A 22,171-nucleotide genomic window follows, 5' to 3' on the forward strand; every position below is an offset into this window, starting at 1 on the left:
CAGATGTCAATTGCGAAGGGATCCACCTTCGCCGAATGCATCCCCAAAACACCATAGTGAATCGGATTGATACACTTTCTTAACCCAGTATCCAAAGTTAGCCATATAGTATTGCAATATTACAGAGATCAAAGTCATCTCATTCAATCCCCAACCTTGGGGTTATATTTGGGGAAATACTTTACTAGTAGTAGGGAGCAAAGAGGATGAATGTTAGATATATATTATATATTTGATTGAAAGGTTTCAATAATTAGAGTACTTCCAGTACTTTATTCTGAGTACAAATGTGATATGCTAGTAGCACACTGTGGGGATAGTACTCATGGGCCTAGAAACAAGATCGAGCGACGAGGGCAGCCTAAAATACTATGTACTATATTGGTGTCTCAAGCTGTACAAAAGCGACGAGGAGATCTGGCACCAAGACTCAGTAGTGGCAACAGACAAATAATACTATCCATGCCACTGACTTTGAATAGCCGAGGCTCAGTGGTGCCGGATCATACTCATAGAGGTCTCTTTCTTTCTAAGTCCCAGTGTGCTAGTAATATCCGTAGTAAGTGTACGTGGTACTTATAGGAACAGGAGGTTCACTGGCAATTGACCGTAGATGGCGGTACAATCATATCTGAATGCTTAGGTTAAGCATAAGTTGATGAATGTGCAAATCATGGTTTACTCTGTGTCTGAGGCCAGTCAAAAGTGTCCATATCAAACTTGGATTTTAAGAGCAAGACCTTGTCTAGTTCTTTGACCGATCAATTCTATTTATAAGTCTGCCCAATTTATTCCCAAATCTTCATCCCCGAAAGAACTCATCAAGTGTACCCGAGTTTCGCGCGAACAAGGGGTGGCCGGCGCGGTAAACTGGGCGGCGTACTTTGTAGGAACAACTCGGAGCGATGCCCAGCGTGCAATCAGGCATGACGTCGCATTATTGAAAATGGGCTATATCGTAACAGCCTTTTGAAACCTGCAACCACTTTCAATTATTCTCTTCACTGCGTATTCACTATGGTGAAAGACCAAAATACTGTCATCAAGTAGGTTCTCAAAAGACGTTCATTGCTTGAAAAGTGCAATGGGACTAATATTCGACCGAGAGAAAAAAGTGAGTTCCCAGAGTTGGTCAATATGACTCCTGCTGACCTTCGAAGCCGGCTGAAAGAGTCAGAATCAAAGTCAGCAGGGTAGAATAGTGAATCGGGGGGGACCGTTGGCCATGAAAGTTAAATAAAAGGCCAACAAAACAAGTGAGGTTGAGGAACAAGAAGAGATCTCTGACTATAGTCCCGGACAATCAAGTGGCCGTAAGATCGTCAATATGGTGGAACATAATCCCACGGGGCATCCGGCTCAGTAGACAGAAGATATCGATCACATGCGCCATGTTGTATCTTACTGCAAGCGACGTCTCGCCCAGGAAGAATGTGCAAAGCAAAACCCCCACAGTCGAAGCTATCGGTCTTTGAAGAATTGGGGGCACGATGCCCTAAAAGAGTAGCTAGCTAGCCGTTACCGATGCTAATAGCTCTTTAGCTTGTTACATAAACCAATGTCGGTCGTTCAATTTCAATTTTTAATACACACACACACATGCTTTCCAATTCTGACTCAAACTATTTTATCTATAAGACTTGTAGTCCCACGTTCTCTCTTTATTATAACACCATCTAGACTGCGTGGACGTGGGGGCAAACGGGATGTTCGGGAATCAATTGTTTAATCATGCCGTAATCGGGTCCATCTGAGGCAAAATATCCCGGGCATGAATCTGACCGACTCGGGCAACTCGGTCACGAGGATGTACCCGAGAGTGGGAGCCGAGGGGAGTGAAATAGCAATTGATTGGCTGAAAGAGAGATACCCACAGACCTTAGCGGGATTTGATAGGATCAAAAGCTCGTCAGGACGTGGGGGGCAACGCGGGGAAAACGCGGAGTATTGATTTTTTCGATGATAATCCCATTAGCTCTCGAATTAGAAGGGCGTGGAGAGGCGTGGGGGTGACTCTGGTAGCATAAAAGCTCCCTCCGCATCTTGAAGAACCCCAGATTGACTACCCCGGATCTTCCATTTCTCCCAGGGAAAACCTCTGGGTATTTCTAGCAACTCAAGATGTCTAAACCAGAGAGCATGCATGAAGAAACCACGTCCAAACCCATGGATGTCACTTCACAAAGGGTACCAGTGACAGAGGAAGAGAGCAAACGCATTTGTCGAAAAACGGACCAGACTATCTTATTGGTGTTGATCTGGGTTTATTTTCTTCAGATCTTGGACAAGTCGGTTCTGGGATATGGTGCTACGTTCGGTCTTCAGGCTGACACTGGGCTGACTGGCAATGAATATTCTTTGATTGGATCAATAGGACCAATTGCACAGTTAGCCTGGCAGCCCTTTTCCTCGTTTTTAATTGTCAAGGTTCCACACAAAATCCTCATGCCGTCGTTATGCCTGGGATGGGGCATTGCGCAAGCATGCATGGCGGCATGTTATAATTTTCGAACCCTCATGGCCGCCCGCTTTTTCTTGGGTCTCTTTGAAGCTGGATGCCTACCTCTATTTGGGGTCATAACAAGTCAATGGTATCTTCGTTCTGAACAGCCGTTAAGAATCGCGGCTTGGTACAGTACCAACGGGCTTGCAACGATCGTCGCCGCGGCACTGTCGTACGGCTTGGCGCAGATCAACTCAAACGTGCTTTTCCCTTGGCAAATGTAAGGCATCATCGAAAGGTCTCGGCGCATCTCGTCCATGTGCTAATCTAGTTTTTCTCAGAATCTTCCTCTTCGTTGGACTGCTGACGATAATCTCCGCGCCGGTGGTTTACTGGAGATTGGATAACGATGTTTCGACAGCCCGATTTTTGACAGAATTAGAAAGAGAACAAGGCATGGAGCGATTGCGGGCCAATCAGACAGGGACAGGAAGTACAAAGTTCAAGTTTAGCCACGTTTTGGAGGTGGCGCTGGAGCCGAAGACCTATCTATGGGTGGGTATGGCCATGTTACTCAACATTGGGGCGAGTGTGACCAATATTTTCGGGCCATTGATCCTTGGTGGTCTGGGATTCGACAAATATAAGACGACACTGCTAACTATGCCTTTTGGTGCGCTGCAAATGATTATGATATTATTAGCCAGCTACCTGGCGCAGACAGCACGTCTAAAAGGTGCCATCTTGGCTGTCTTCATGCTTCCTGTTGTGGCTGGTCTCGCTATTCTCTACGCCTGTCGACCGAACAAAGTCCGCTCAAGGTGCCTTATTGGCTGGATACTACCTCCTTTCATTTCTGTTTGGAGGAAACCCCTTGGTTGTAACTTGGATTATTGGAAACACAGCGGGAACGACCAAAAAGTCCGTCGCCATGAGCCTGTACAATGCTGCTTCTTCTGCAGGTAATATAGTGGGACCCCTGCTATTTAGCTCCAAGGATGCTCCTTCATATCATCCTGGATTGCGAGCTTGTCTGGGCATATTTAGTGCCATGGCTGTGGCAGTCCTCATTCAATGGGCGAATTTATGGTTCCTAAACCAGCAGCAGGCCCGCCGTCGAGTTCGTAACGGCAAGAGTGCCAAGATAATCGATCATTCTATGCAGAGCAACTTCCAAGGAATCATTAATGGAGGTGAAGGAGATGAAATAGGCCAAAATGCGTCCCTCCCAGGGTCAAACGCCAACGACGATCTCACGGATAGACAGAATGATGAGTTTGTGTACATCTATTAGTGCATACATATCAGGTCTTATGGAAATTCAATGATGATATGATGTTTACATACGAGGAAAGAATCTTATCCATATTTCTGTAGATACAGTACATAAATGAGCTGGGAAAGTTTGAAATTGGCTGTATCGAAAAATGTGTGAAGTAACTTGATATAACCTGCATGGCCGACCTTACTTCCAGTCCAAGTTTGGATCTATTCATACCCACGCCAGTCAAAGATAAAAGGTCGCCCAGCGCGTTTATTCAAACTTTTACATTCTAGGGAAAACAATAAACACGTGTAGATGTTTTCGGTCGAGTTTTGAAGAAAAACATTAGCCCAAGGATGGAAAATGCAGGTGAAGCCCCATCTTAGAGAGATGTTGCTTATTCTACCGTGGAGCACAACAAAGGTCTCTTAAAAATAATTATTTTGATTAAACACTGAAAGACAGTATTAACAAATGTTCCTGCATCTGCCTAATTCGATCCACATTAATTATGTCACTACAATGCAACATCCCTATAGCTCCAATTCGAGTTTCCAGCAATAGACATCAAACATGTAGAGCTTGAATTTGTCTCCGACTGCTGGTACTCAGCAGTGACTATATTGACTATCGTCTAAGATTGCATAAAAAATGGGCGAGTATAGGTTTCATGTGCTGGGTCCAACAGAACTTGTCCTTAGTAGTAGTCATTCTGTGCTGGCATAATTCGGAGTCGGATTCGGCAGCAGTCAAAATGTTAACCTAGTTTCAACGCCCGAGTATAAGTACAACCTCCACTGTAGGATTTTGCATTTGGCTTGGATAGCGAAAAGAGAAAGCTGGCAAGGATGTAGAAGTCACTGTAGGCTCCCGTATGTGATGCAAGACCAGACAGGAACGTTACAAAAAACGACTCCATCGACCAAACCAAGATCGGATATCTCGTCTCGGGTTCGGATCATGCACGTAGGGAAATTATCAGGCATAGACTAGAAATACCACTGACCATCCCATTGCAATTGAAATGGTGATATATTGCATCTTTTCATCATCTATATCTAGCACTCGTTGATTCTGAATGAAGATTCTGGTGTTTGCAGCCTTGGAGACTCGGATTTTGCTGATCAGACTCTCTATGAATTTGAATTGATTGAGAATTATTGGAAGACCCTGAACAACAACCTAAGCTTCCTTGAAAATGACTGAAATCCCTTTATATGCCAATGAGCCTATTGCTATTGTAGGCAGTGCTTGCAGATTCCCTGGAGACGCAACAACTCCGGCAAAGCTATGGGAGCTTCTAAAGCAACCCCGAGACATCTTGACAGAAATACCACCCAGCCGGTTCAATGTCGAAAGCTTCTACCACCCTGATAATTCCCATCACGGGACATCCAATGTCCGTCATTCTTACATTCTGTCCGAGGACCATCGGTTATTTGACGCCCAATTCTTTGGAACAAAGCCAATAGAAGCAAATTCTATCGATCCACAGCAAAGAATTCTTCTAGAAATTGTCTATGAGGGGCTCGAGTTAGCTGGTATACCCATGGAGAAGCTGCAAGGATCGGACACCGGTGTATATGTTGGCCTGATGACGAATGATTATGCGGATATTTTGGGCCGAGACATTCAAAACTTCCCAACCTATTTCGCTTCAGGTACGGCGCGAAGTATTTTGTCTAATCGGATTTCATATTTCTTTGACTGGCACGGGCCGTCAATGACAATCGACACTGCCTGTTCCTCCAGTCTTATCGCCTTGCATCAAGCGGTCCAAAGCCTACGCAATGGTGAATGCAGAGTGGCGGTCGCAGCTGGAACCAATCTTCTTCTAGGCCCAGAACAGTATGTTGCAGAAAGCAAGCTCAAGATGCTCTCCCCGAACGGGCAGTCCAAAATGTGGGATAAGGACGCAGATGGATATGCACGTGGCGATGGCATCGCAGCGGTCATTCTGAAATCGCTGAGTGCCGCGATCAAGGATGGCGATCACATAGAATGCCTTGTTCGCGAGACAGGTATCAATCAAGATGGACGAACTAAGGGAATAACAATGCCCAACCCAGTCGCTCAGGCAGATCTCATTCGCTCAACTTACCAAAAAGCAGGTCTAGACTTGTCCAAGTCCTGTGATAGACCCCAGTATTTTGAGGCACATGGGACAGGTAAGATCGCATCTCAGTATGCAATTCGGCTACAGGGTTCAGTTTCTCATACTAACTCAATGAAATAGGAACCCCGGCAGGAGACCCCGTAGAAGCAGAAGCCATCAGTGCAGCATTTTTTGGGGATGTATCCGGATATTCGCGAGATACTGAAGAGCCTCCCTTATATGTCGGGTCCATAAAGACAGTCATAGGGCACACAGAGGGCACGGCTGGACTGGCGGCCATTATGAAGGCTTCACTGGCCCTACAGAACGCGACTATCCCGCCAAATCTTCTTCTGCGAGTACTCAACCCCACTATTCGGCCATTTTATAATGATCTCGAGATCCCGCTCGCCGCGCAAAACTGGCCGGACTCATCAAAGGCACCGATTCGTCGAGCTAGTGTCAACAGCTTTGGATTCGGAGGTGCAAATGCCCATGCCATTCTTGAATCGTGCACTTTTGGGTCAATGTCCACTAGAGACATTGAATCAAATAGATTGGTGCCCTGTAATCTTTCTGCAAACTCGGAGCAAGCCCTGCTGGCAAGTGTTGCTGCCTACTCGGAATATCTGGAGAAGCATGACCAAGTCAGTTTGAGAAACCTATTATGGACACTCAATTGCCGGCGCTCAACGTTGCCAGTTAGACTTTCCCTTCCAGCAGGAAACACTCATGACCTGAGAGTGAAACTGCAAAGCATACTTCAAGCACCAACGGGTATCTCTATTGCTACACAGAACCAAGTAGCCAACACCCCTAAAATTCTGGGGATATTCACCGGTCAGGGTGCGCAATGGGCCGGAATGGGAGCTGAGCTCTTAGATAGTTGTTTACTCGCCAAGAAATGCATCGCTAGTCTTGACATGGCCCTGCAATCTATACCTGTCCAGGATCGCCCCAAATGGTCCTTAAGAGAAGAAATCTCAAAGAGCATCAATTCGTCGCGTATTGCGGAAGCAATGTTCTCTCAGTCAATTTGCACCGCTGTTCAAATACTTCTCGTGGATTTGATCCATGCCTCTGGTATTCAATTTCATACAGTTGTCGGCCATTCATCTGGTGAAATTGCCGCAGCATATGCCGCCGGTTACATTTCTGCCGAAGAAGCCATCATCATAGCGTACTATCGTGGCTGGAGCCTGCAATATTCCAATCAGAATGGTGCAATGATGGTAGCTGGTACTTATTTCGACGACGCTGAGGAGCTTTGCGAAATGCCATCGTTGAAGGGTCGTATCTGTGTTGCCGCCAGCAATTCCTCGGACAGTGTGACCCTTTCTGGTGACACCGATGCGGTTCAAGAAGCGATGGAAATATTCGAGGATGAAAGAAAATTCAATCGATTGCTGAAGGTGGATAAAGCTTACCACTCCCATCATATGCTCTCCTGTGCTGAACCATATCTCGAGGGCATGCGGAAGTGTCCGATACGCCCTGGTCAAATTTCTAATGCCAGAACGACATGGATATCCAGTGTATATGCCACTCCTATCGTAGCGGTGCAGGATGACCTGGCGAGCACATACTGGGTCAATAATATGACAAAACCTGTTCTTTTCTCACTGGCTGTCGGCTACGCTATCAGCTCGAAAGGGCCATTCGACATGGCAATTGAAGTTGGTCCTCATCCTGCACTCAAAAGCCCTACCTTGCAGACAATAAACGAGAAATCTGGTCAAAGTATACCATACTCGGGGACTCTCACACGTGGAATTCCTGGGACGGAAGCTTTTGCATCCATGCTTGGATCTGTCTGGGCTGCACTGGGGAGTGGAGTAGTGGATTATGAACGGTTTGAAAAATTGACAATGCCGGGAAATCCCCTGCCGATCCTTTTGAAAGACCTTCCGACCTACAAGTGGGACCATGATAGGATATTTTGGCACGAATCCCGAGTATCTACATCATTTCGCGGAGAAACACGACAATTTCATCCACTTCTGGGGATTAAATGCCCCGACGGTACAGTGAAAGAGACCCGTTGGCGCAATTATCTACATCCTCGCGAGATACCATGGCTTGCACACCATCAGGTTCAGGGACAAATTGTGTTTCCAGCAGCAGGTTACATATCAGCTGCGACCGAGTTGATCGTCGACCATTATGGGATTGAATCTCTTCAACTGATTGATTTTCAAGATGTTGTCATTGGTCAGGCTCTAACTTTAGACGAAAACTCCGCAACCGAAGTTATATTTGCATTCACTGTGACGGAAATAAGTAGTCATCGCGTAAAAGGATGTTTTAATTGCTATTCAGACAGCCACAAGAGCTCTTCATCATTGGTCCTCCATGCATCGGCACGAGCAGTGATAATGGTCGGTGACACAGTGCACGACTCGCCCCCTGTTGAAAACAGAAATACGGATTCATTCTTTGCGCTTGAAACGGAGAGATTTTACAATCATGTTGCAAAGATTGGCTTTGGATATACGGGTCCATTCGTCGCCCTATCGGAGCTACGAAGAAAGATGGATCAAGCCATTGGTACTATTCATGTGCCAAATGAGAACGATTCCGAATCGACTTTATTAATACATCCCGCGGCACTGGATGGGGCGATTCAATCAATCATGCTCGCTTTTTCCTTTCCGGGAGATGGTCGACTGAATGATCTTCACCTACCAACTGGCATTGAGCACCTCAGGGTCAATGTTTCTGCTTGCAAGGCAGCATCCGGCCTAGATCCAAAATGGAGCTTCTACTCCTCAATTACAGATGCTGAATTCTCCGAGCTCACTGGTGATGTCGACATTTACACGGGGGATGGTCAGCGTACTATTATACAGCTTGAAGGTCTTCATTCCACTCCATTAACCCCATTGTCTGTTGATACAGATATACCGATGTTTACGGAAATCACATGGGCCCCGGAAACACCTTCAGAGCAAGATTTTGCACCTATCCCACTACCCGACAGCTTGCAGTCTCAAACTCAGTCAGACATCGAAAGAGTAGCCTTCTTCTATTTGAGACAGCTTTGTACGGAGTTTGATGAATCTTCCTCTCCCTCCTCCATTCCGCGGCCTTGGCTTGTCGCATATGCCTATGATTGTGTCTCGAAGGTCAGATCTAATGAGCATCCATCCGCATCATCCCTTTGGATCAAGGATACGCTTGAAGATATCACTGTTATCATAGATAGGTAAGACCCTTGATTATGGGAGAGAACATTAGATTGCTGATGATCGTAACTCAACAAACAGAAACGACGATAACACTGAACTGAATATTGTCAAAACTCTCGGTCAGAATCTAGTTGCTCTTGTTCGCGGTGAGGTTGATACCCATGACATCGTCCTTGGCGAGGACGTGCTGTGCGCTTTGTTTACAGCAAATTCATGCTTCCAATTCTTCGTGCAGGAATTAGCTAGAATTACAGGGCTGATCAGTAATCGTTTTCCACATATCAATTTGCTGGAAATTGGTAAGTCAAATCTTCTTCTTCCTTTCCAGCTATGCATTGAATTTATAAGCTGTGCACCATTTTGAATAGAGCTGATCAAGATGATTGCTGTAGGACCCGGGAATCTAGGCATAACGCATCGGATTCTTTCCGAAATAGGTACAGTATTTGGGTCTTACACATACACTCATAGCACAGATTCCTCTTTCGACATTGCGAAGACAAAACTCCATAACCATCAACCTAAAATTTCTTTCAAAACCTTGAATATTGAAGAGGATGTTGATGAGCAAGGATATTCTGATCGATCATATGATCTAGTTGTTGTTTCAACGAATCTTGCTACAGCGACAAACATTGAACGCAGTCTAGTCAACATACGTCGCTTGATGAAGCCTGGAGGATATATACTTCTGCTCGAGTCCACTGATACAAGCTCCGTGCGACTCGGGCTCATATTTGGCTGCCTTTCAAGGCGACCCCTTCGCCAAATCGAGGGGGCTATAGAGTCGCCGTGTCCCTCAGTTGAAGAATGGGCATACCTGATGAGAAATGCCGGATTTTCGGATATTGATGTCACACTCAATAGCATAAGCTCTTCTACTTTCCCATTTTCTCTCATGCTATTTCAAGCTATCGATGATCGTGTCAGGTTCCTACGCGATCCTCTTGGCGGTTCCTACGCGTTCTCTTCAGAGTCCTTGACGATAGTTGGGGGTGCATTAGCAACGACAACTTCCCTGGTAAAAGAGATTCAGAAAGCCGTTTCCCCGTTCTTCCGCAACGTCAACGTATATCATTCGCTATCCCAGATCGTCCCGGATTCTTTGCCACCGCTGGGTACTGCTCTGGTCTTGACAGAGTTAGATCACCCCGTCTTCCAATCAATGAAAACGAATGAGTTTGAAGCTCTGCAAGTTTTGTTCAGACAAAATAAAAGCATTCTATGGGTCGGCAAGGGCGCTCAAAGCAGCAATCCCTTTTCAAATATGTACGTTGGCATTCAAAGAACATTGATGATTGAGATGGACCATCTCCGCGTTCAATTTCTAGATATGGCAACTCTCTACGAGGCTGGAGGTCTCGAGATTTCTAAGCGACTTTTACATTTCATCGCCGCAGACCATTGGGATCATTCAAATCTTTCCCACGAACTCCTATGGTACACCGAGCCAGAATTGCGGTTCGAAAATGGCCGCTGCTTAATTCCCCGACTGAAGATGAGCCACGAAAGAAATGATCGATACAATTCTTCGAGAAGACTAATCTTAAAGGAGATACAACGGAATGAGACAGGAGTCACTATAATTCCATCAGACACTGGCTGCCAGGTACACGAATGTGGCCTACAAATTACCCCATTCGTGACCCGCGTGGATGTTCATGTCACCAATGCTCTTCTTCGAACGATCCCAATTGGGGAGAAAGATTATCTTTTCCTATTAACTGCCAAAGAGCCTTGCAACGGGGATTACTTTGTTGCATTGTCTGATAGGTTATCTTCTGAACTCAGCCTGCCGCCCTCGTGTCTACTCAGATGTGGTCAGTCCGAAAATGAAGCGGTCGAATCCATGCTGAAAATCTACCGGCAACTACTAGCACGATCAGCCGTCAGTAGGGTACCTAGCGGGAGGCCTCTGGCCGTACTGGACCCTGAATACTCAATGTTAGCAGCATTGGAGTATCATGCGGAACAGAGAGGTGTTCAATTGCTGCCCGTAACCAGCAAGAATATCTCAGCTCCAGCGCCCTGGATATATATCCATCCTGTATCGACACGTCGTGTATTGTTGAACAAATTCCCTAAAAATCTTTCACACTTTTTCTATGCCACATCACGGATGGAAACATCATCTATCATGCCGGAAGCGCTGCCAAAGTCTTTCAGAATTGACGATGATAAGTCTCTCACGGGAAAAGCCCCATCATCCTTATTGCACACAAACCTCGATGAAGTCAACTCTATCTTGCGTTCGGCATGGGAGATGGCGAGGCAAAATGATACACTTAACGGGACTACTGAAATCCTCGTCCATAACCTGACTACATTGATCAAGGATAAAGTAAAGTTAGATAGACAGATGATGGTCTCATTGGACTTGTCAAGACTTTCTGCCCAGGTCTTCCCGGCTAGCAAGCTGGTCAGATTTTCCAGGAACAAAACATACTGGCTGATTGGGCTCACAGGGGGTCTCGGGCGTTCAATAAGTGAATGGATGGCCCGCCAGGGGGCCAGATATATTGCATTGTCTAGTCGAAAGCCAGCCTTACCGGCTCATTGGATTGACTTGATGGCATGCCGTGGATGTACCGTCCGTGTGTTTCCGACGTAGAGTACCCCTATCCCGTAGTTATCATCAACTGAGATTGCTAATTCATGATAGTGACATAACCGATCGTGACTCCGTTCGAACATCATATCAGAATATCTCACAAACCATGCCCCCGATTGCGGGTGTGGCTCAAGGAGCGATGGTGCTGGAAGACACTATGTTCTTTGACCTCGATTTGCCACGATTCGAAAAGGTTCTTCGCCCAAAGGTGCAAGGAACTATTCTACTTGACGAATTATTCAGCAAGGACGACTTGGATTTCATGATCCTTTTCTCCTCCATGGCTTCGATAACGGGAAATCCTGGACAGGTCGCTTACAACGCAGCCAACACTTTTATGAGTAGCCTAGCTTCTCAGCGACGAAGTCGGGGTCTAGCCACACAGGCCATTAATATCGGTGTAATTGTTGGAAACGGATATGTAACACGTGAATTGAACCATGATCAGCAATCCTACTTATATCGAACTGGCCATAACTGGATGTCCGAGCACGATCTGCATGAAATTCTAGCAGAGGGTATTCTTTCATGTTTACGAGGAGACAATTCTTCGGGTCCATGCAGCGGCCTTCGAATCGACAATGACCATTCCAAAAAATGGTACAACAATCCCATGTTTCAGCATCTGGTATTAAAATCTGGTAGCTTGGAAACGAGTGACTCGCAAGGAAATTCAGTTCTTTCCCTGAAAATGCGTCTCCTGCATGCATTATCCAGACCAGATGTAATGAGAGTTTTGGAAGGTATATGAGCACCCAAAGATGTATGAATGGGTGGTTAAATTGATCGATTACTGACGTCTTCAGATTCCTTTACTACAAAAATGCAGTCTGCTCTTCAAAGCGACCCAAGTAAAGAGATAATTGAAATGAGCCCGGACGAACTTGGTGTTGATTCGTTGGTCGCTGTTGATATTAGATCCTGGTTCCTCAAAGAGCTCGGAGTCGACATGCCAGTTCTAAAAATCTTCAATGCTGCCTCACTTCGAGAACTTCTTGACTATGCTATCGATAACCTACCCAAATCTGCTGTACCGAACCTCGAGGACGAGGTACTTTCGGACCCTGAGAGGCTGTCTGATGGACAATTTGAGTTGCTGGACAAACAATCATTTAGCAACGTGGGAGTTGAAGCAATTGACAGCAGCAGTGAACTTCACCATGAAAGTGATAGAGAATTTCACATTCAATACCCTTCAGTTACGGAAAGTGAAAGTGAGTATTCATCGGCATCGATATTGGTCACTGATTCAAGCTCTGAGGAATTTGGGGGTACTTCCACTTCCTCGAGCTCTATGGAGATTGGAAATGATCTCGCAATTGATCGAAAGGTTCTCAAAACGGCTCCAATGTCCATGACTCAAAAAGGATTCTGGTTCTTGACGAACTTCGTTCAACATAAGACCGCATTCAATGTTACGCCAACATTCGAGCTGAATGGAAAGCTCCGTACTGATGACTTTGTAAGAGCTGCTTATGAAGTAGCCCAGCACCATGAGACAACCCGCACATTCTTTTTCATTGATCAACATAATTGTCCAATGCAAGGAATTTGGGAGCAATCAAGGCTCCAAATTGAGCACAAAAACATTAGCCATGAATCAGAAGCTCAAATTGCAGCACAAGATATGGCAGCACACGTATTCAACCTCTCCGAGCATGAGGCAATCCAGATGAAAATCCTATCGTTGGGATCCGCACGTCATTGGATATTGATAGGATTCCATCACATTCTGATGGATGGAGTTAGTTTCGAGATCTTTTGGTCACATCTAGACACTGTTTACAACGGAAAACCTCTACCCCCAGTGATTCAGTATCCCGATTTCGCGAAGCAGCAAATAAGAGACTACGAGAATGGCAAATTTCATGGGGAAGTCAGCTACTGGAAAAGCCAATTTCGTGATATTCTTGAGCCTATTCCATTGCTTCCATATTCTCTGCGCTCCGATCGCCCAGAAACTGTGGGATTCAGCTCCCATATTGCTCAAGTAACACTTGACCAGGAACTTTCGAGGTCAATTGAGAATTGCTGTCGCAAATTTCGAGTAACACCATTCCACTTCCACTTGGCGACCTGGCATGTTTTCCTTCTACGACATCTGGGTCTTTCTGAAATTTGCATCGGACTTGGGGACGCGAATCGTACAGATCCCGATATCGCGCATACTATCGGTCTATTTCTCAACACAGTCCCCTTGAGGTTCAAGTACGTGTCTACTGAGACATTCGGCGAGGTCCTGAAATCAACAAAGAATATTTCCCAGAATGCATTCGCCAATGCGCGGGTTCCATTTGATGCCATACTCCAGGAGCTGAAAGTTCCTAGATCAGCCTCGCACAATCCGCTCTTCCAAACATTTTTCAATTTCCGGCAAAATGTTGAAGTTTGGCGGAATTTCTGTGGTTGTCATACGAAGTCTACCTTGTTGACTCCCGGGGACACAGCCTATGATCTCCAACTCGATGTCACTAGCTTGGGCAATGGGGATGCCTTGATCCACCTGCTCGTGCAAAAGGATCTTTATGACCTAGAGAATGCAAATCTACTTCTTCGTGCATATCAGACCTTATTGAAGGAGTTTTGCCGCAATCCGGCGACTCATATATCATGGCCACCATTGTGGCCAGAGGAGGATATCAGACAGGGGTTGGAAGTTGGAAAAGGCAAGTGATCGTTTTATCGTTTCCATGCCTATCACGAATTTGGACTTCCATCTAATTGTTTCTAGGCTTGGAAGTAACAAAGTCTTGTCCACAAACTATCATTCACCGGCTCGATGCCATGGTGTCTGAGTACCCGGAGAGCGTGGCCCTCAGGGAGTCCAGCGGGAAGGATGTTACCTATATCCAGTTACAAGAGAGGATAGGAGTACTCGGAATAAAACTGTTGGATTGCGGTGTTCATGTTGGTTCTCGGGTCGCTGTATTTCTATCTCCCGGCACAGATTGGATTTGTTCATTGTTCGCTGTATTGCGTATTGGGGCCACGTACATTCCGCTTGACCGGAAGGTGGGCTTGAAACGTCTCGCCAATATTGTATCCAATGCCCAACCTTTTGCTGTGATTTTCGATTCGACTACTGCATCGGACCTTGCAAGTCTCAACACGGAAGCACGATGCGTCGATATTACCCATTTTCATCTGGATATTGGGACTCCTCCGCCAAACATGGCACTCCCAGACCACTCTGCCATGATTATGTACACTAGCGGGTCCACTGGCATTCCTAAAGGAATCTCTATTCGACATTCGGCATATATGAGACATCTTCAGGCATTCTGTACGACGTGGGATATGAAATGCGCCGATGAAACAATTCTTCACCAGTCTTCATATGCATGGGACATGTCCGTCTTTCAGATCTTCACATCTGCCTATATTGGTGGTACCCTGGTCATCGCAGATAGTCTCGAACGAGGAGATCCCGTTGCAATTTCCCATCTGATCGTCTCGAAGGGAGTAAATATAACCTGTGCAACTCCCACCGAGTATTTGACATGGCTCCGGCATGGTGAGGCCGGTCTACGCGCCTCTCAATTAAAGATGGTCATTTCTGGGGGCGAGTTTATGCCAAGCACTCTTACGCGCGAGTTTAGATCATTAAACAAAGCGGATCTCAAGATTATAAATGCTTACGGTCCGGCAGAAATAACGTTTTTCTGCAGCTATGCCGAGATTCCTTACATGAAAGTCAATCCATCCTATGAGCAGCTTCCTGGTGGGCTTCGCACTTTGCCCAACTACTCTATCATGATTGTCGATGAACACCTAGAACCTGTACCTCTCGGTGTACCGGGGGAAATTCTAGTGGGGGGGGACCATGCGTCGCGCAAGGGTATCTGGAATTCGAGCAGACAAAGGAAAAGTTCATTTCTAATCGTCACATCAGCCATTACTTCCAGAAAAACAACTGGAATACGGCTCATAGAACAGGTGATCGAGGAAAATTGACAAGAGAACACGGGCTTGTATTACTTGGCCGCATATCTGGCGACAACCAGGTAAAAGTGAATGGCATTCGTCTCCATGTGGAGGAGATTGAGAACGCTATACTGGCAACATCCAATGGTGTTATCTCACAGGCAGTGATATCTCCGCGAAATGTGAATGCGAGTTACGGTGACTCAGAGCTCATCTTGGTGGCTTTCGTTGTCATGGCCAAATTCTCCGAAAAGCCAGCCCATCTCGCTCAGACACTGATCAATGACTTACCTCTTCCATCTTTTATGCGTCCAGCGGCAGTGGTTCTGGTTCCATCTCTTCCTCAAAACGCTTCTGGGAAGATAGATCGACGCGCCATTAGCAAGCTTATTATACCCAGCAAGGCTTCGGGGTCTATCCCTAGTGTCCCAATTACTCTTGAGAACAATTTACGCGATCTCTGGAAAGAAGTGATTCCGCACGAGGTTTTCTCACTCTACCGTGTGGATTCCACTTCCGATTTTTTCCATGTTGGGGGAAGTTCATTGTCTCTGGTTAGCCTTCAGTCTTTAATTGCACAATATTTCAAGGTCTCAGTACCTCTTCATCAATTGTTTGAGGAAAGTACTTTACACGGAATGGCCCAACGGCTGCATGAAATTTCCTCTCGGTCATCCTCTGTTGACTGGGAGACCGAAGTACAAGATCTTGTGAACAGTGTTTCATATCAAGCAAGCCCCATGAGCGCCAGGCAACCCTTTTCTGATGGAATGAAAACCGTGATTCTCACCGGTTCAACTGGCTTCATTGGTCGCGAAATTCTTAAACGACTTGTTGCTTCGGACTCAGTTCGTGTGGTGTACTGTATCGCAGTCCGAAAACCTAAAGAAGAATTATCTGTTCTCTACAAAGACCCCAAGGTCCAAATCTACCACGGGGACTTAGGCTTACCTCGCCTTGGTTTGTCAGCTGCAAACGCGAGCATGATATTCGGCTGTGCCGATTTGGTCATTCACAATGGTGCCGATGTTTCTTTCATGAAGACATACCAATCACTTAAGCTTACGAATATTGCTTCGACGGTCGAGCTCATCAAGCTTTCTCTTCCACGTCGTGCCAACTTCCATTTTGTTTCTTCAGCAAGTGTCACTCGACTGGCTTCATCGGAGACATTCGGCCAAGTTTCAGTGGCATCATATGCTCCGCCTAGCTCATTTGATGACGGATACACGGCAATCAAATGGGTAAGCGAGGTGTTTTTGGAACGTATCAGTCACAAATTTAAGCTTGATGTCTACATCCACCGGCCATCCAGTGTAACAGGGGACGGGGCACCCGATCTCGATCTAATGGCCAATGTTCTCAAATATTGCCAGAAGACACGGATGATGCCAGATTCAAGCTCTTGGTCGGGGCTGTTCGATCTTATTTCCGTGGAATCTGTTGGTTCGCAGATCGTGGAAACGGCTCTTCGCTCGATTCAATCCCATGATTATGCTCAAGGGGGCGAAACGCGATTTGTGCATGAGTGTGGAGAGATCCAACTTGCACCGTCGCAAGTCAAGTCCTTCCTTGAACTGAAGACGGGTCATCACTTTGAAATCATCCCTTTGAATGATTGGATTGAATACGCTGAGAGAGCCGGAATGAGTACTCTGATTGGGATATATTTGCGCCAAACCGCTGGTGGACTTGTCTTGTTGCCAAGATTGATCAAGTAGAAAGACACGCTCCACCTTGGTATATATGCTACCAAGTGGTAAACCCCGGAAAAATGCTAGTAATATAACGTTTATTAATACTTGATAGTCATAATAATGTATCTTATTCCATAGATCAAGGATGCCGCTCTCATCCTCGAGAATACCTCTTGTAGAGACAATTTATATAGACATATACATGGGCACTTTATCACTTCGGTGGCAGAATTCTCTTATTTAACCAGTATTAGTACTCTTTAATTCTTATCTTGGGTACACTTTTCCGGTAATTCTGGAAGAGCTTACAAAACGACTACCTTCAAGTGGAAGGCGAACGAAGTAACAATGGCGGCTCATTTTCCCACGTTGGGCTGAAAATATCTAAGAAACAAATCTTCAAAATACACTCATCTGGAATGTGGCTAGTTGGATACTGATTGTCATACGAAAGTCATAGGTTCAAGTACCTGCTAACCTGACAAAGCCTGTCAATCCATGTTTCACATAACTATACAGTATCGAGTCTTAAGTTCTGGGTGCCTTTGCCGTATATTTTGACAAATGAGCAACTGGGCACTTCCCCTGCCTCTCAGACAGATCAGACATATTTCATGCAGTCCAGAAAGCCTGTCCAACCTTTTCGAGTCCCAATTTTAGTCAGTTCCAGGTCCCGATGTGCTGTACAACAGCCCAGTCAGATAAATCGCAGAACAGAGCTTTTGTCACACAAAGCTGACATGATAGCCATTCTTGCAGAGACCCATGCCTCTGCCAAGAGATTACAGTGGACACGAATAGTTTCTGTTTATGGATCATAGTTGGTGGGTGTATCGGGACAAGTTGCGTGTACCAGCCATATGGTGTAACCAAGAGGTAGCTGAAAGTTCTCTCCAAGGCTCATATATAGCCATGTGGCACTCTTCATCCCTTCTCATACTACCTTTTTAAGTGATTATTCTTGTTTTCTATGACGTGGTCAATCTACCTCGGTCTTTTCTGTTTCGCCCTTGCGGGAGCTCAATTCCAGAGTATCGTACCGGAGGAGCATCCGGATATCAAGTTTACAATTCATGTCTCCGCGGATGCGGCCAAAAATGGATCGGGGCCTATTTTCTTTCAAATGAACTCTTCTCGCCCAGTCCAATGGTTTGCATTGGCGCAGGGCATCCACATGCGAGACTCCAATATGTTTATTGCGTATACCTCGAGTCGAAATAACAATGTCACAGTGTCCCCGCGCATTGGAAAAGGCCACTTTCTCCCTCTTTATAATCCGAAATCAAATATATCTATACTTGAGGGGAGCGGTATACACAACGGCATCATGACGGCCAATGTTAGATGCGACAGCTGTTTATTTTGGGATGGAGGTCATGAGAATTTAATGAATCCATCTAGTCCCTGGATTTGGGGTGTCAAGTATGGGAGTCCCTTACGTTCGGATAGCATGACGATGCATTTGCTTGAACATGATGATGATGGAGTTGCATTTGTCAATATGCGAAGTGCCTCCGGCACTAACAGCACAATGAATCCTTTCCTAAACCTGGACAACTCTACGATCACCCCTGCGTGGAACAGGTCGCCATTCGATTCAATTGGACTAAATAAGAAAAAGATCGCACATGCTATTTTGATGACGGTCGTATTCGTGACGCTTTTCCCCTTCGCGGCGATGACTCTACATCTATTCCCATCCTCGAGTATTGTTTTGGTCCACGCCTTCTTACAGCTTTTCAACTTGGTTATTGCAATCGCCGGTTTAGCAGTCGGGATCTCGATGTCTCGTCAAATCCACTTGATGCGACACCATCATCCGATCATTGGGATTATCGTGGTAGCTAGTTTGGTTCTCTTCCAACCGGCGCTTGGATTATTGCAACATCGTCACTTCCATAAGACTGGTGAGAAAGGCATTTTTGCTTATCTTCATCGGTGGTTAGGACGAAGTATGATCGTTTTGGGTATCATCAATGTGGGTCTTGGCTTTCAATTAACAGGATGGAGGGATCCTTATGCACCCCGTGGCGCAGTCATTACCTGCAGTGTGGTGTCCGGTGTTGTAGGGGTGATTTACGTTTTCCTTCTTCTATTGTCTAAGATGAAGAAACAACATTCTCTGTCTGACTGAGTTAGTTACTTATTTAAGATACTCAATTCCGTGGTGAAGATTGAATAACAATCACACTATGAACCTTTGCTATGTACTGTAAACAACCGGACACAAAATCGATTCCTTCAATCAAATTGTAATAGTAGAAGTATCACTCTATCCATGGATGGGCAAGGTCTGCCACGATCCATCGTGGAAGACCTTTGGATGTTGTGACTTTTCTTCCTAGCAGCCTCTGTGAACGATCTCGTTGACCTGTGGAAGCGGATACTTAATATATTCTTTTTATTTCAATCATCACTTAGCCATATCCCTGAAACAGTCATCCATTGTCAACCTGACAATGGATTCTATGTTTTGTGTAGTCAGATTTAGCTCATGGTAATTACCTGATTATGGGCATGGGCATGGGCAAGGATAGCGCCGAGATATATACATTATATAGATAATGTATCTATGGATACAAGAACACTTCTTTACCTTGAATCTATTTATTACTGAATTTCAGATTGAACTTCATAGGAAACAACCATAATCCCCGAATTGAAGTGAGTAAATGAAAGTCGAATCCAAACTGAAGTGAAGTCGTGAATGTACAACTTGTTTGCTCCAATTCTCGCACTTGGCATTAATCGACCAGTCCAACTCGTTGCTTTTTTTGCTTCATTCTGTATATACGCACTTGCTGAGTCTCATCATTATCTTCGAATTGCTTCTGTTCTCTTTTAGTCTTGTCTTTTAAGTCTTGTACTCATCTCATCTCTTCCACTTTATCCCTCTTTGTATCTCCTTCAACCCCGGTTGTCATTTATGCCTGGAGACAGACTGACAGCGTGAATCGCCCTGGAAATGCTCGCCACAACCCCCTATCGCCCGCGAAATGACCTGTCGCGCTTCATTGTTGGTCTGAATGGTCAGTTTAACTTGAATATCCCCCCTCAGGGTCTCCATTCCCCCTCGACCGTGCGCATAAAATCATCTCTTCGGTGGCGATGCTTTTCCCGCCTTCGATTTCTATATTTGAAAGATCAAAATCAACTCCGACGAGCCCCCAATAGCCTTGAAGATTGGATCGCAGGTCAACCAACCCCTGTCTACCTAAGCGACCGCGACAAAGATGACCGGATGAGATTTCTCCTGCGTGGGATTGAGGATGATGTGTATCTATCATCAAGGGGCAGTCCGGACCAGCCTTGGATAAATTCGCACAGTCACGAAGTGGAAGACGTGGATGTGTCGATGCTATCACCATCGCTGTCACCATGGAAACGAAGACATTGCGATGAAAATAAGATGCAGATGGAAGATGAATAATTCCACATGGCGGCAAATTCTCCATCCAAGTCGGATTCTCATGGAGATCGAGATTGGGAATCAACCAGCTGGTCAGATCTCCTCGACGGGCTTCAATCAAGTGATTTTGGTGCTGTTTAATCAAGTCGACTGTTTCACCCGAATAATGGAATTCCATAGCTGCAGCAATTGAAATAAGCTCAGGAACCTCTTCGTGAATCTATCGACATGAGTTTCTCCTCTGTGTCAGCCTCATCCGATTCGATTGTCCCAGAGCGTTCCACTTTTCTTCATTTTTTCGATACGGAAATCACCAAGAACGATGGGACGCAATCGACTTACGCGGATTCAATCGTGCGCCTTTTGACAGAGAAGACTCTTGACATAGATGGGACCAGTTCGCATGGGGTCACAATTCAAGATAGAATCATGAAAGAGTTAGTAGAATGTGGCCCGTTTACTCTTGTTCATCCGTTCCCTGGCAAGCTACCTCTGCGATATCGATACGAATTCGAGCGATATGGCAGAACTTGGAATATTCCACTCGAACGTGCTTATAGAGGAGATGTCGCGTCGTAGAGATCACAGGAAGACTTCTGGGCGTGGGTACAACAGCACAATCAACGACACGATCGATCATTGCCTGAACGAAGCTCACGTCGAGCATGGGATCATGCACTGCGCGACTTCAAGACTGATACACCTTCAGAAGTCGTAACTTTGACCGGGGGATTCAACTGGTGTTCTCCAGGAGAGCCAGGTATCTAGCTGAATCCTCTCAAGATCGAGAAAACCTGTCGTTTTCATCGACGATTTGGTTCGGACCGCTTTTAAACTGTGACCATTCCAGCACCCTCTCGTCCACCACCCCATCTTAGCTATATCGAATGTCCATCGGCTTTTCGAGAAGCGATCGCCCAATGTCTTACTGGGAATGACCACCATTGCCTGGGACGGACATGGCGAGCATTCTATGTCGAAGAAGTCAAGGCAGAACCACGATTTCGAATCGAATTCTTGGCAACTGATGGACTGGATTTTTGACATGGATGCAATCACGAGATTCCAATCATTTCGCCAGCTCTTCAAACAAGTAGGACGCATACTCCGATAATGATTGGCAGCCTGTTGGAATGGCATATGCCACAACAGGCGAATTCCCAACAGAGCAACTGTAAGCTATTTCAACGACTCTCACTTGGATTGTCAAAAATCACCGCGTCTGTTGTACTACGACCGACACAAATAGTGCGACTCCGAGACCCACGAAACTGGAAATGGTTATGAATGATGGTAGCGCTTTGATGTCGCGTGCACTGGCCTTGTGTATTTGTGATAGCATCGGCATTACTAGACCGACTCCTAGTTGTTTTCAGGCTCGAATTACTGGTGCGAAGGGGTTATGGATGGTTGATCGCCATAAATCTAGCATTCGCAGCTTTAGAGCTGGAGACGATGTTTGGTTGCAAATATCAGACTCGCAATTGAAGGTCCATCCTCACCCGCAAAATCTGGATGAGACATTCGATCCGGAGCAGCT

General features: G+C 45.7%; 4 protein-coding genes across 4 annotated transcripts; all 4 read left to right on the forward strand.

Moving 5' to 3' along the window:
• Positions 1–1,017: 1,017 nt before the first annotated feature.
• Positions 1,018–1,366, forward strand: N7469_001852 (uncharacterized protein; the record flags this gene model as incomplete). The annotated part of the gene is given in 3 exon segments (XM_056640772.1): positions 1,018–1,046; positions 1,062–1,193; positions 1,294–1,366. 3 exon segments carry the CDS (start codon positions 1,018–1,020, stop codon positions 1,364–1,366), a joined length of 234 nt encoding a protein of 77 aa, XP_056506529.1.
• Positions 1,367–2,121: 755 nt separating this feature from the next.
• Positions 2,122–3,737, forward strand: N7469_001853 (putative MFS transporter; the record flags this gene model as incomplete). Its single annotated transcript, XM_056640773.1, has 3 exons — positions 2,122–2,723; positions 2,785–3,211; positions 3,255–3,737. The coding sequence occupies 3 exons, from the start codon at positions 2,122–2,124 to the stop codon at positions 3,735–3,737; spliced, it is 1,512 nt and encodes a 503-aa protein (XP_056506530.1).
• Positions 3,738–4,905: 1,168 nt separating this feature from the next.
• On the forward strand, positions 4,906–17,246 carry N7469_001854 (uncharacterized protein; the record flags this gene model as incomplete). Its single annotated transcript, XM_056640774.1, has 8 exons — positions 4,906–5,875; positions 5,944–9,007; positions 9,069–9,289; positions 9,383–11,597; positions 11,653–12,344; positions 12,408–14,257; positions 14,350–15,483; positions 15,507–17,246. The coding sequence occupies 8 exons, from the start codon at positions 4,906–4,908 to the stop codon at positions 17,244–17,246; spliced, it is 11,886 nt and encodes a 3,961-aa protein (XP_056506531.1).
• Positions 17,247–18,192: 946 nt separating this feature from the next.
• Positions 18,193–19,356, forward strand: N7469_001855 (cytochrome and DOMON domain-containing protein; the record flags this gene model as incomplete). The annotated part of the gene is made up of 1 exon (XM_056640775.1): positions 18,193–19,356. One exon carries the CDS (start codon positions 18,193–18,195, stop codon positions 19,354–19,356), a length of 1,164 nt encoding a protein of 387 aa, XP_056506532.1.
• Positions 19,357–22,171: the final 2,815 nt, after the last annotated feature.

This window comes from Penicillium citrinum (assembly GCF_028827155.1).
Source record: "Penicillium citrinum strain IBT 23319 chromosome Unknown utg000001l:1.0-4955037.0:1.0-4956770.0, whole genome shotgun sequence".
Classification (NCBI taxonomy): Eukaryota; Fungi; Ascomycota; class Eurotiomycetes; order Eurotiales; family Aspergillaceae; genus Penicillium; species Penicillium citrinum.